The sequence below is a fragment of the Bidens hawaiensis genome, unplaced genomic scaffold (assembly GCF_021521415.1).
Source record: "Bidens hawaiensis isolate Kalapana, Puna unplaced genomic scaffold, B.hawaiensis_p1.1 tig00010463_1, whole genome shotgun sequence".
In the NCBI taxonomy this organism is placed as follows: Eukaryota; Viridiplantae; Streptophyta; class Magnoliopsida; order Asterales; family Asteraceae; genus Bidens; species Bidens hawaiensis.
The window spans coordinates 118,604-132,319 of record NW_027491797.1 but is presented as its reverse complement, the minus strand read 5'-3'; the positions used below and the strand labels follow the sequence as shown (position 1 = coordinate 132,319).

At 32.3% G+C, this 13,716-nt stretch overlaps 1 protein-coding gene across 1 annotated transcript; it reads left to right on the top strand.

The window, feature by feature from the left end:
- The first annotated feature begins 4,686 nt into the window (after positions 1 to 4,686).
- LOC143535289 (ubinuclein-1-like) lies at positions 4,687 to 13,716 on the top strand. The gene is made up of 13 exons (XM_077029581.1): positions 4,687 to 5,133; positions 5,547 to 5,633; positions 5,831 to 5,923; positions 6,054 to 6,130; positions 7,182 to 7,761; positions 9,876 to 9,978; positions 10,287 to 10,399; positions 10,526 to 10,612; positions 11,198 to 11,323; positions 11,730 to 11,864; positions 11,964 to 12,011; positions 12,405 to 12,503; positions 13,085 to 13,716. Exons 1-13 carry the CDS (start codon positions 4,855 to 4,857, stop codon positions 13,526 to 13,528), a joined length of 2,271 nt encoding a protein of 756 aa, XP_076885696.1. The 5' UTR covers positions 4,687 to 4,854; the 3' UTR covers positions 13,529 to 13,716.

Sequence of the window (13,716 nt, the reverse complement as noted above, 5' to 3'; positions counted from 1 at the left end):
ATTATATTTTTAAATATGTTCCACCCGCGTGTAACACATGTATTATCCTATTATTAAATATTATATGGTTTTAAATATATGGTGTATATTTAATTAGGATGCTATTATATATTTTTTATTTTCAGGTGGTAAAGCAAAATTAGTTTCTTTTGATAGAATGTTGAAAAACTTGATGGTGGGTTAATAATTAAATATGAAAGAACAAGGTTAGTCTTTATGAATGTTTTTTTTTGGTTCGGTGTAGATTAAGCTATTTTAACTTTGAACTTTTAATATCAAGACAATCTAAATGTTTAACTTTTTGGTCAAAAACTTGTGTATCATATTTGTGTTGCTTGAATATGTTATGTATATTTATTAGGTTAGTTGATATTTTTTCCACCCGTGTATATTAAACATCGAAGAAGTTGATGGTGGGCTAATATGATGATAACATGTTCATGTCTTCGTTCGGTTTAATATTTTAGTTACAAACTTATGTTAAATATTTGTGTTGGTTTAATATGTTAGTTATGAAATTTTATGGTTGTCTATATTTATATGGTTGTTTCTATGTTTTCAACCCATGTGTAACATGGGCTACTATTATAGAAATATATTGGTGGGTTAGATACTTTTACATAAATGAATTTCTGATCATCAATGTTGATTCAAGTTAGCCGAATAGTCTTCATATCCAGTTGAGTAAGTTGTGTTATTGTTGTTTCCTATGTAATATTTCTAATTTTCATGTCTTTAATATCTCTATAAACACCAAATATAAATAACCTATAATTGTCACTAAAGTTAATAGTACTTGGTTTCCCGGTTTTCTATTTTTTTTGTTTTGTGTATTAAAATCCTTCATTAAGTCAGCAAAATTGAAACATCATGCTCTATAAAATTCTGTTTTTATATTTATGTTGTTCATCTTTTTCATATACTAACCATATTATATTCTATTATAAATGTCTTCAAAATTAAAGAAAACGCAATTTTTGGTCAATCAACGTCTTCCAATAAGAAGGGCAATTCAAATAGTTAGTCATTTTAATATTTTATAGTTACCCTTTAAAATGTTTTTAAGATTGATTTTTTTTTGTAAACGTGAGATTCAACGCCAAGAAAACTACTTACTAGCATTTTGAACGGTAACATTTTATTTTAAATGCTTTAATACACTATATTGCATTAATATATAATTTTTTTATTAAATAAAATATAGTGAATAAAAATTAATATATTATTAACTAAAAATTAGGCACTTGTTACAGAAAATTATAAACAACTTTAAATATATATATATATATTATTAACTACATTATACCTTTTTAATAAACAAATTTTTAATAACATTGAATGTATGTTTACACATTTTATTTTTTCTATTTTTGTTTTTTATAAATAATACAAAACATAATTTTCAGTTATCCAATACTATTTTATTTTCTTAAAACCAATTAAAATATATTTTTTAATTAAGATGTGTATCCGAATCAATTTATATTAATTAGAGGAGCCAGGATATTTCTCCATTATTTTTTACTTATATTTGGTTAACTCAATTTATATTGTTTCCAAACTTTGCAGCAAAATTCACAAATTTAGTTGTGGTCCATATAAAAAATTAGTTTTTTGGTTTTTTAAGTAAGATCATACCAATTATTTTTTTATATTTTAATTTGAACTAAAATTTTCATAAACACATTATGCTAAATAAAATCAAAAGGACAAAAATTATTTTGACTCATAGATTAGTTCTAAAAGTCGGTGTGCCAACAATGTTACTAAGGAATATGGATCAGAAGAACGGTTTTTGTGATGGAACTAGATTGCGAGTAATTAATTTGGGTATGCGTTTTGTTGTAGTAAAAGTTATTTCAGGTACTAATACTGGTTATCTCACTTATATAATTCGTTGTGGTCTAACACCTTCATATAAGAATCTTTCTTTTAAATTGAAGAGAAGGTAGTTCTTTCCAGTTGTACTCTTTTTAGCAATGACCATTAACAAAAGTGAAAGTCATTCCCTAGCAAGAGTTGACATATATCTCAGAGACCCGGTGTTTACACATAGACAACTCTATGTAGCTTTATCAAAAGCGAAGACTGTTGTTAAAGTTCTTATATTAAACAATGAAGATAAAGTTACAAATAAAGAATAAATATGGTTTATAAGGAAGTCTTTTTAGTAGCTTATGAATTTTACATTTTTAACTTTTGATTATGTTTTCAAATATTGTAATTTGAATGTTGTTGGGTTTATCATTGTATTTCACAATCATTGGTTTCCGTACAAATATTATTTACAACTTAAAGTATGTTGCCGTCCCGAATAACATATAACAACTTATGTTGTCCTTTCAAATGACATATATTTGTTCGAAAATTTAAATATTTCCACCCGTGTCGTGCACGGGTTAATAACCTAGTTTACTTTAAAACTTTTAGTTAAAAAGTATTCTTTCTTTCATTTCTTTTATAAATTAAAAGTCTTTTTTCTTTAACTTATTTTCTTTTCTTTTCTTTTATTTTATAAGATAACCTTTAGTTAATCTTATTTTACTTTTCTTTAAAACCTTATGTTTCTTCTTATCTAAGAAACGTATTCTTTTCTTTATTATTTAAGAATATTCATAATTACTTAAATAATATTCTATAACAAAGAATTATATAAATTACATTGATATATATATATATATATATTCATATTTCTTTCTTTTCTTTTCTTTGTTATATTTAGTTTTATCTTTCGAGGTATCGGGTATATCCTCGACTTAGGGTTTTAAGCCTTTTTCATTATTTTATTACTGGTTTTTATCTCCCGTATTACGAGGGTTGTTTTATATTATCTGTTTTTAATATTTATTTATTTTTTGAATTTTTATTTTTTTATTGTATGAAAGTTAATAATATACTTATGGTTTGATGATAAATTGTTTCACAAAAAAATGAGATGTTATAACCCGGTTTAAAAGCTATATAAGTTTGATGAGACCCAAGACCCGTTTATTTTTGTTACTATAAAATCGGGTTTTCAATTATAAATTACATATATTTTTTTATAAATAAATCATATATTAATTTTTAGTATATCCCTACTTTATAGGATTTTTATATCAACATTCGGTGAGAATAATTATCCCCCGTATTACGGGGGCTGTTTTACCTTACTCGTTTTGAATATTTATATACTTTTTTGGGTTTAATTTTATTTATTGTAATAAAATTTATAATATACTTAGAGTTTGATGATAAAAAGGTTTCACAAATAACTAAGATGTTATAACCCGATTTAAAAGTTATATGGGTTTGGTAAGACCCAATACCCGCTTATTTTTTTACTAAAAAATTGTTTCTTAATTATAAATAATATTTTTTTAAAAAAAATTATATAATAATTTTTAGAGTATCCTATTTTATTGGATTTTAAATCAATAATTTGGTGAGAATAACTTTTAATTTAATGAGATGTTATAACCCATTTAAGGAATATCTGGGTTTGGTAAGACCCATACCCGTAAATTCGGGTCAAATGCATGCGAAGCATCCATTTAAAAATCAAGCAAATCTGATGACTTCAAAAAAAGGGGAGCGACCACACACGACACGTAAGATTTTTATGTTTTCGTTTATATATATTATTATAGATTATTTTATTCGGGCATTATGCCTACTTTACTTGGCTTATAAAACCCTACACACTTGAGCAACACTTCAACGCCGCCTTGTCTTCTTTATATTCTTGATCAAACACTTTCTTTTCGACACATTTTCCTTTGCACGTAACACGAGGCACCAACACTTCTTCCCACGTCGGCACGCTTTACGAGGCGGGTCGTCGGGACGGCAACACCTTCTTTGTTGGAACGTCGTCGGTATGTGGCACGAATATCGAGGGAAACGGGAACGAAATTCGAGGAATTTGGGCACATTTTACGATGTGATCGAGGGCACGCTTCCTAATGTTTTAGAGAGATGTTAGAGAGAGAAAGATGTGTGGATTTGGTGTGAGAAATGAGCAAACCCGGAGCTTGCTATTTATATGCAAGACAGGGGACCTATCGTGATCCGCGATGGCCCCTTTGGCTAGCCCGTCGCGTATCGCGACGTAGCCCTGCCTTGTCACCACTAGGCTTGCCACGTGTGGACACGTGACAGGCCACGTGTGGACACGTGACAGGCCACGTGTCCAGCCCGTTAGTACACCCATCGCGATACACGATGGGTTTCCCTTCTGATCCATCGCGTATCGCGATGGGTCAGGAAACCATAATTTTCATTTTAGTCCTTGAAGTTTAGAATTTGACAATTTTAGTATTTTAACTTTTGAACTTGACTCTTTTTAACCCGAAACTTTCACGATGTTACAATGGCAAAACATTTCAAACAAAGATGCAACTGACCCATATCCGAACCCAAACAAAAAGCCAAACCAAAGAGTTTTCTACAATTGATTAACAAAGCCTACCCAAACCAAACCAAACCAAACCATTCACATGTACATTTACAATAAACATTAATTTTTTAAACCTTTACCTGTTCATGTATATCTCTAGGCTTTGAGTTGTTACGTGGGCCACATGAAAACGAGTTATTTTTAGAAAAGAGAGAAATTTAGCCCCTTCCTACTTCTACACATTTATTATGTTTTATTTTTTAGTTTAATTGTTATTAATTATTAAAGTAAAGATTTAATAAATTTCTGAAGAAACAAAAATAGAAAAAATAAGTTTGATTTTAATTTAATTTGTTTTGTTAGCGCCGAGGAGCAGAATCCCCAAATTTCACAAATTTGTCTCCGCTAGGGTTTACGTTAATAATAATAATAATAATCTCACTCCAAATGCAGAATTGAACGTTTAATTATCATCGATGGCGGACGGCAGCAGCAGCGGTGGTCCGGCGTCATCATCGTCGTCTACATTATTAAGCGGCGGTGGACGGCTGAGGTTTGAGGTGGAGCTGACGCCCGGAGAGACGACAATTGTCTCGTGGAAGAAGCTTATGAAGGACGCGAATAAGGCGGCCAAGAAGAGTACTGAGAGTGATGTGGCTGCTGCTAATCCCGTGCCTGCTGCTCCAGTGGCTCCCGTGCCTTCGGTTGCGGTTTCGGCTAATCCGGTGCTTGATTCGAGAATTGCGCCGACTTCGGTAATGTTTATGTGATTTTTGTTGAGTTTTGGAATTGAATTTGAGGAAAATGAATTGAAATTGTGTGATTTAGTTGTGGATAAATTAGGGTAAAGAGTAGGGTTTTTATGTGTGGGTTGGATTTGGGGTAAAGAGTAGGGTTTTTATTGGAAGTGAATTGAATTTTTGAAAATGTGTGATTTAGTTGTGTTACTGATGATTTTTGAGCTTATGGTTCTGTTTGTTACGAATTTAAGTATGGTGAGAATTGGTCACTGGTAATGCTTTTGTTGTTGAAGAAGTTTCTATGAGTGTGATGTTTTTGTAGTTTTACCTGATACAGAATGTATACCATAGGAATTTTGCGTCCGTTTTTATTTGAGAGGTAGGCCATTTTTTTTTGCTCTGACTGATGACTGTTTTGACTTTTGCAGGGAAAGATTGCTGAAAATGAAGGAAACGATGCACCACCTGGTAGCCGTTTTAGCGCTGTTATTGAGAAGATCGAACGTTTATACATGGTATGAAATATGTTAGATATGTTATGATTTTTGTTATCTGGATATATACTAGGACTGAAGTTTTGATTTCTCAATGATTCTTTGTTTCTTTTGTAAAAGTGTATGCTGCAAAAGAAAACTTACATGGGACTGTATAGAAGTTTGATTTTTAATCATTCATGTTATTTTCTTGATGATGCTATATTCTGTATTTTCAGGGTAAAAATAGCAGTGATGAGGAAGATCTCAATGATGTTCCTGACGATGATGAGTATGATACAGACGATTCCTTCATTGATGATGCTGAGCTGGTTAGCGGAACTACCTTTTCATTTTGTTATTACAGTATTATTTAATCACGTTTTGCTAATTTTTCCATGAGTATGTTTATGTTTTCATATACATAGGATGTGACAAGTATTTTTTCCCCCACTACTTCAGGATGATTATTTCCAGGTTGATAATTCAGCAATCAAGCATGACGGATTCTTTGTCAACCGTGGGAAGTTAGAGCGCATGTTGGTTTCTATCTAAGATCCTTTTACTTTTCACACATCATTCTTTCTCAATTAAAAACAGTGACTCCTTTCCTTTTTTATAGAATATCTTTCTTGATTATCATCTACTTGCATAACATGTGATATGACTGGTAAAGTTGGGGTAATTTGTCTGTGCTTATTGACTGCAACTCTTCTTATTGTATTGTCTATTTGCATAACATGTGACTTGACTGGTAAAGTAGGGGTAGTTTGTCTGCTTATTGACTGCAACTCTTCGTATTGTCTTGTTTTTGTCGCCTTTGGATGTGTATTCAGTGGTTTTACATTTTGTTAGAATGTACATGTCGTATATCAAGATTATATGAAGCACAGTAAAAAACAGCTCAATAGATCATTTGACTAGCTTATGGCTCTCTGAGATTGATAACATTAGAATTTCAGTCATTATCGATGACTTGACAAAGAGTGCTACATAACTAATTGAAATGTGTAAACTTTATTCCCTTATATACTGTGTAACAGACTAGTATTTCGATTTGATTGTCTAGTTATAACAGAATGACCATTGACCACTTGTATTGTTTTCGGTTCTTGTTTTTCTTTCATCAGGCATTATCAGCTTTCAATCTTCTAGCATGCTATTAGTGTTGCTTATAAATTAAATACATTAGACTCTCTAATCAAATAGATGGATGGGAGTACTGTTATCTAAAGTAACATGCCCATTAGGTAGTTTTTGTTCAGTTAATGTTGGAGGTTTCAGAATATTCTCACAAATGAGTTTCTCTTTCTGTTTGGATATTATATACTTGTTTGCCAAAATGGGAAAAAATGCTGGTTTTTATTATTTCTGTAGGGTAATTAATTTTAAATAAAAAATGTGTACAATCATAGTATTCCTCAGACCTTCAAACATTATCTTTGATGGTCTTAAAAAGATAGAAAAAGCAGAAACCTAATGAATGTGAATTACATGTGTAATGACAGCCGACTTTTTGTGTTATTCGTGGAAACTAGCATTTATAAATGCATGTAGATTTTTCTGACTTCAATCTATTTGTCTTGATAGCAATGAGCCTACTGCTCTGCCAATCGAGCAACCAAAGAAGCGAAGAAGGAAGGATTCAACAAAAGGTGATAATGGAAGCAAAGATGGTCATGTGCAAAATAAACAGATGAAAGTTAGCAAGAATGAAAAGAAGAAAATGCTGACCTCAGCAGACAAGAATCTCACCACTCCTTCTCGTAGTTTAACTGTAACAACTGCAAGCAATGAAATGTACCAGAATACAGTAATTGCTCTTGGAACTGTTGTGAAGAAATCTTCTGATTCTAAAAGTATAACCAATCCATCTCCAACAAAGATGCTAGATGGTGAAACTAAAGTGACTGCAAAGAACATTGACAACATGCAGAAAACTGGAGTTCTTCAATCCAAAAAACATGGTTCCAAAACTAAAGATGGAAGCCGAATCCCTGTTTCTCAAAGTCAGAGGACCAATGATAAGGGTTCTGATGTAAAATCTCAAGGACCATTGCTTCACAACTCAGAAGAGTTGAATCAATCAGCTCTGCTTATTAGGGAGAAAAATATAGTTCATCCACAGGCAGAAATCAAGGCTTCTGAGATTGTGCAGACACAGCAACCGGTGAATATCTTTTCTCCTTTGGATGCCTGATTGATGTAATTGCATGTTTATTTTACTTGATTATTATATACTTCCTTTGATATTTGATGTGTACTCATACATGTGAGTATTATTCAACTATCACAATCATAAACACCTGACAGTTCTAATAGCCTTTATCTATATATGTGTGAAAGAAGTCTTTATATAGCTTTATAGGCGTACATGCCTTGAGGTAGTTGTGTGATATCATAATAATACATGTGGTGGTGGTTTGTCAGCCTGGGGGGGGGGATTGTCATATTATCTCATTAACATGTTTCCATGTCAGCAAGTGTCATGGATGAATCGAAGGAGAAACGTGACATGGAATGGTGAGGTTTTTTAGATGTGTTAAGGCACCGAGTCTGAGGTTAAATGTAGAGTTAATTGTTATATGCGCATTTGATGGTGTTAACCACTTCTACAATAGAGTCGTTACTTATCGACGAGTTTTCTACTAAATATTTTAAATGGTCACTATTTATTAGTTTATAACAAGGTTTTAGTTACTATAGGAACTTCTTCGTAACACTATTACTATATAATGGCCTTATGCATTATGGGAGGTGATATAATTTGTAGGAAACGAATACATAACTAAGTTTCTTTATACAACTAGAAGTTAGTTCAGAGGAGTTTAGAAGAGTAATCGACATTGTATTCATTGTTCTAATAATGACATGTGCCTTATTTTTGTGACCACATGTGATCTAATACACCACTTAACAAACAAGAAGCTTGAAGATGGTATACCCTTAACGACAATATATATTACTTGATTATCTTATCTACTCACATACGTAGGAGATTAAATACATACTAATTAGCATATCATTTGAAGTATCCTCATCACTTTTGGATCATTTGTAGATTATTGCTCAATTGGGCTTAGGGGTATAGATTAGCGAATGTTGTAGATACAAACCTCATATTTAGTTTATTCAATGATAGCATCTTGAGTATTACAACTCAATTGTAACAAAAAGTATTTTAGTACTAATGAAACGAACAACACAACAAAAGGGAGGATACCGTTAATGAAAGTATAAGTAGCTATACTAAGTAATATTTTAAATGCATCACTTATATATGTAAGTTAATAGTGATAAAGCAATATGGATAAACATCAAATAGAAATTAATAAACCAATTAGGTGTATTTCGTTGATAGATATCAGTCGCTTCTCTTTTTCAGTTCCGAGTCTCCAATCCAAACACATTAAAGTCTCTTTTTCCTAGACCCCCACCATTATTTTCAGTATTATGTGCTTTTTCTTGCATTAATTTGTTTGTAACTTTAAATGCCATTTCATTCAGTTTATGATGCATACATTAGGCTCAAGTCATGGAAACGGTCTCTTGCAGAAATGCAAGGTAAGGATGCATAAATTTGGCCCAAGTTGTCCCGATACTCCGCTCATGCGGGAGCCTTGTGCAATGGGCTTGCCCTTTTAATTTAAGCTATATATATCTTCAAGCTAAATTGTAAAGATATACAAGTTGCACGTCCACTGTGATGACGGCTAATAATTGATTATATTCGTGACATTTATAGATGTTAAAGTTTTTTTGCTGCAAGGAAATTTGAAGATATTTATCCTCTTTTGTTATTTGCCTTTGCGTGATATCGTGCCATTTTCCTAAAGGAACATTTTATCTTACCCAAAAAAATTACACTATATGTCCTAGCGATTACGTAAAACCATAAATAGTATGGAATATATTACTATCACTGGTTTCACAAGCATCATTAATGCTATGCGGTGCCGTTTTTCAACTATTAATTATTATATATTTATCTAGCGTAACGCTTGCCAGCATTTATTGTTATAGAGCTCATCCCGATATCCTTTCTTTACTTGTAGTTGTGTTGTATTTTATTACTAATGTGCTATCTTTTTAATATTATTATGATATCACGTATGCTAAAGAGCGTGTACCTGTTAATTTTTTTTGGTGTAAAAACTTGTTCAAACTGCTCAACATGGTAATGGTGAAGCTTATTTGTCACGTTATGAAGTTTTTTTTTTTTTTGCGATATGCGTAATTATACATGTATATATTATTAATTCAATTAATGTTTTAACACAGAAGTCTACACACATGGTGAGAAAGGAAGGTTCCAGCACAAAACCTAAAAGTACAAATCTGCTGCTTGAAAAAGCTATCAGAGATTTGGAGAAGACAGCTGCTGAAGGTAAGTTGCACAACTGGTTTTGATACCAGTGAATTTCAACCCGTTTTGTTATGAATGGGTCAATATGGCTTATGTTATTATTGTAGAGCAGGAGAACAAGATATATTATCTTAAATGTATGTTTTGTCAAATGAGTGAATGAGCGATATTTTGCTTATACTTGCTAAAGGTCTTGAAAAGCGTTCAGGGCCAACTTGACCTTGACCATTTTCATATTAAGCAAAACTTAAAGCTTTCTACTCGAATCTGTTATGATATGTTACTGTTTTGATAGTTTATCAGTTTCTCATATTTTGATATTTCAACAGTAAGGCCGCCAAGCATCGAAGTTGCGGAAAATGAAAACTCATCTCAGGCTGTCAAAAGGCCACGAATGCCTCCTGAAATAAAGCAAAAGTTGGCTAAAGTTGCTAGACTGGCGGTAATAGACACCGTCTTTTTTATTTTATTTTATTTTTTTTAAGTTAAAAGTTCTTTTACTCGTTTTCCTTCTTTGTAATATAACAGTGAAGTATATAGATGACATTTTGCATTTGTGGTATTGTAGCATTCTATTCATGGAAAACACACAAAGGAGCTTCTTAATCGTTTGATGAGCATTCTTGGTCATTGGATTCAGATCAGATCTTTAAAGGTGGAAAATTTGATTTATTTACTTTTGAATGTATAGAGTCAGCTTATGTTTAATGAATAGAAAAAAAGGTAGCTAAAAATGTAATGGGTCAAATGGGTGAGCAAGTTTTGGTAAATATGTTGTAATCTTTTACTTATAGTATTTGATAATCCCTGGTAAATTTTATTGGTTCCCAATTTAATTTTTTCTCAAAACTTTCAGCTTTTTTTGATGGTTTGGTATCTATGCAATCGATATCGCCATCGGTCCTTTGGTAAAATACTGGTGCAAAATATTGGTCTTGATGTTATTGGCTATATTGACCGATATTTGAAGTATGTTGGACTGGTATTTATATCAGCTTTTGAAGTCTTACTTGCCAATTTTTAATGTTTAATGTTAGTGTTTTAACTTTTAAAGTCTTAATCAGTTCCTACTTGCTACAATTGTTAGTGTTTTGTAAGTCGCAAAAGGTTAATTTCTTATTGGTAGGAGAGTGAACTGAGTTGTTAAATGTTAAGTTGCTATATATATATATAAATTTTGCATGATATTAAATATATGATATTTTTTGCATTAACTGCATAGTTTGATATCTTGTAACAGAGAAATCTTCAAAACATGGTTGATATGGGAGTGTCTGCCAATGAAGAGAAAGCTGGCAAGTTGAAGCAGTTGAAGAGAGAAGTAGATGAGATGGTTAAGATGCGTGCTCCCTTAATGAAGCTAGAGGTATGTTTTTCTACACCACATAACAATTGCATGCGTCTGCAATTATGAGTAAGCCAGTTTGGGCTGTGCTTTATATCAAACATGCTAAATAAAAGAACTTAGCTATAAGGGGGAACAGTCAAATTGGTTGAAAGTCTCTTAAAGTCAAATTTTATTTTATACATGATACAACTTTCTTAATACTGCTTTATTAAAAAATGCATATTACTATTATTTTATGTTGTTTTTAGATCTTAATCAACACATTCGGTATTTATAAAAAATGGAGACAAAAGTGTAAGCTGGCCAATCCAACGAACCTGATTTGCCCTTAAAATGGCTTATTATAGAACCAATTACCAAACCTATTTTAAAATGGCCAATTTAACAAGCCCGCTAATTGATATGGTTTGTTTTTTCCGTACAGGCAGTTGAGCAGGAGGCTGGGTTGTCTGATGATTTTCAAGAACCTAGTACCAAAGAAAAAGTTGTTAAATGCACATATAAAACAGACGACGTTCTAGAGGACAAACTTTGTGACCTTTATGACTGTTTTGTTGATGTACTCTACTCTTGACTTTTTATCTAAATGTTCTTTCTTTTATGTAAATCTTTCTTTTCAGAGTGGCTTACTTTGTTGTTTTTTTCAATATTTCATTAGGGGCTTGATGAAGATGCAGGGCCCCAGGTTAGGAAGCTATATGCAGAGGTAGGTTATCCAGTAAATTCTCGATGCTATTTTATTGGTTTTTTATTTTACATGTCATTAATCTGGGAGTGTCTAATTGTATTGTATTTGCCAGTTTATTCATTGTATTTTCTGTGATTAAACTTGGAAATATGGGTTGGGTTGGACTGGCATACACACTTTTAATATTTATTTTTTACATACTAGCAATAATTTTACATTAAAAAAGTAATAGGTTTTTATGACCCTTAGAGGATTTTTAGTTTCAACTCATTTTACCCCTTCTTTTTTTAGTGAAATTTTTTTGTTTAATCTGTTTTGACTCGTTAAGATGAATAATAACACAGACCAATCTATATATTACTTAATTACTTAAATGAAACATAATTTGCAAATCCTGTGGCCATATTGCAGCTTGCCGAACTGTTTCCAAAAGGATGTATGGACAACCACGGGATCAAACGAGCAATTTGCAGGGCAAAAGATAGGAGAAAAGCATTGCACGGGCACAAGGTATTTAATATTTTATTAGGGAAATGCCACTTTTTGTCCCTTCTGTTATTTTATAACTTGCATTCAGAGTCACTACCTCACTAGAGGTTCTGGAATCTGGAGTCAACCAACCGTTTTTTTGTACAAAAATAGACGGGTCATGTGAGTTGGTATCGGGTTGAAACATGTAGTTTTCTGTTTTAGGTTGGTCTGGCAATACATTTGTGTTAACAAAAATTATAATTATTTCATTAAAATATGTTTTTCTCAGTAAAGAGATTTTTGAAAATTTTGTGCATTAATTTTACATCTTAGAGTGAGCTGTGAGCCTTGACTTTTTTTTTGGCCTGTTTTACCTTTAATTTTTGATATTCAAGTTAATGTTCTAATTTGACCTGTCTGACCTGTTAAAGAGAGAAATTATGTCAAATCGAGGCATGCATAAGTAAATTATATTATTTCAGTAGAAGTCTGAATTTTTAGGTAAAATGATTTTGACCTTTTACTTTTAAGATAATTTTCTGATTTGATTTGTTACTCGTTAGAGAAAAAACATAACTTTTACTAGTAATGTGACTTATATTTTTATTTTATTTATAAAGGACCAAGAGAAGAAGAGGAAAAAAATAGTTCCCACCAAAACAGAGACAGTTACTATTGATACTGGATCAACAGGTCAGGTGCAACACACACCCGATAGGGTAGATTCAAGTGCACCCGTTAAGTCAATGCTTAGCACAACGGCAGCTGCTAATATCACCACCGCACGACCACTTGGTTCCGCCACCGACAAGCCAAAACAAGAGAAGCCTAAAGGTAACATCAACATTCAGAGCACAACAGTTTCAGAAGCTGTTAAGAAGATTGCAAAAAAGAAGCCAGAGACGAAATTGCATGACGGCCAAAGTCAACTACCAGAAAAGTCAAACTTAGCACTAGCAAAGCAAATGGTTGTGAAGGCCGCCACTCAGCCACTACCACAGTTTGCTGCTGCCCCTGATGGTGGTCAACCGAAGGCGGTGAGTAGCTCACTCGACATGGTTTAACTTGAGCGTGGTTACCAAATCCCAAGCAGCAATTTTATATCAATCAGGCGTTGTTTGTTGATGGTTGTGTTTTGGTTTTGGTGTTTTGAGGTTTAACTTTAAATCAAAGTTTTTAGGTGTAGGATGTTGGTTGACTTGAATAGCCAACCTTGTTAGTGGTTTATGTTTTGCCATCCCTCCTTTGCAGA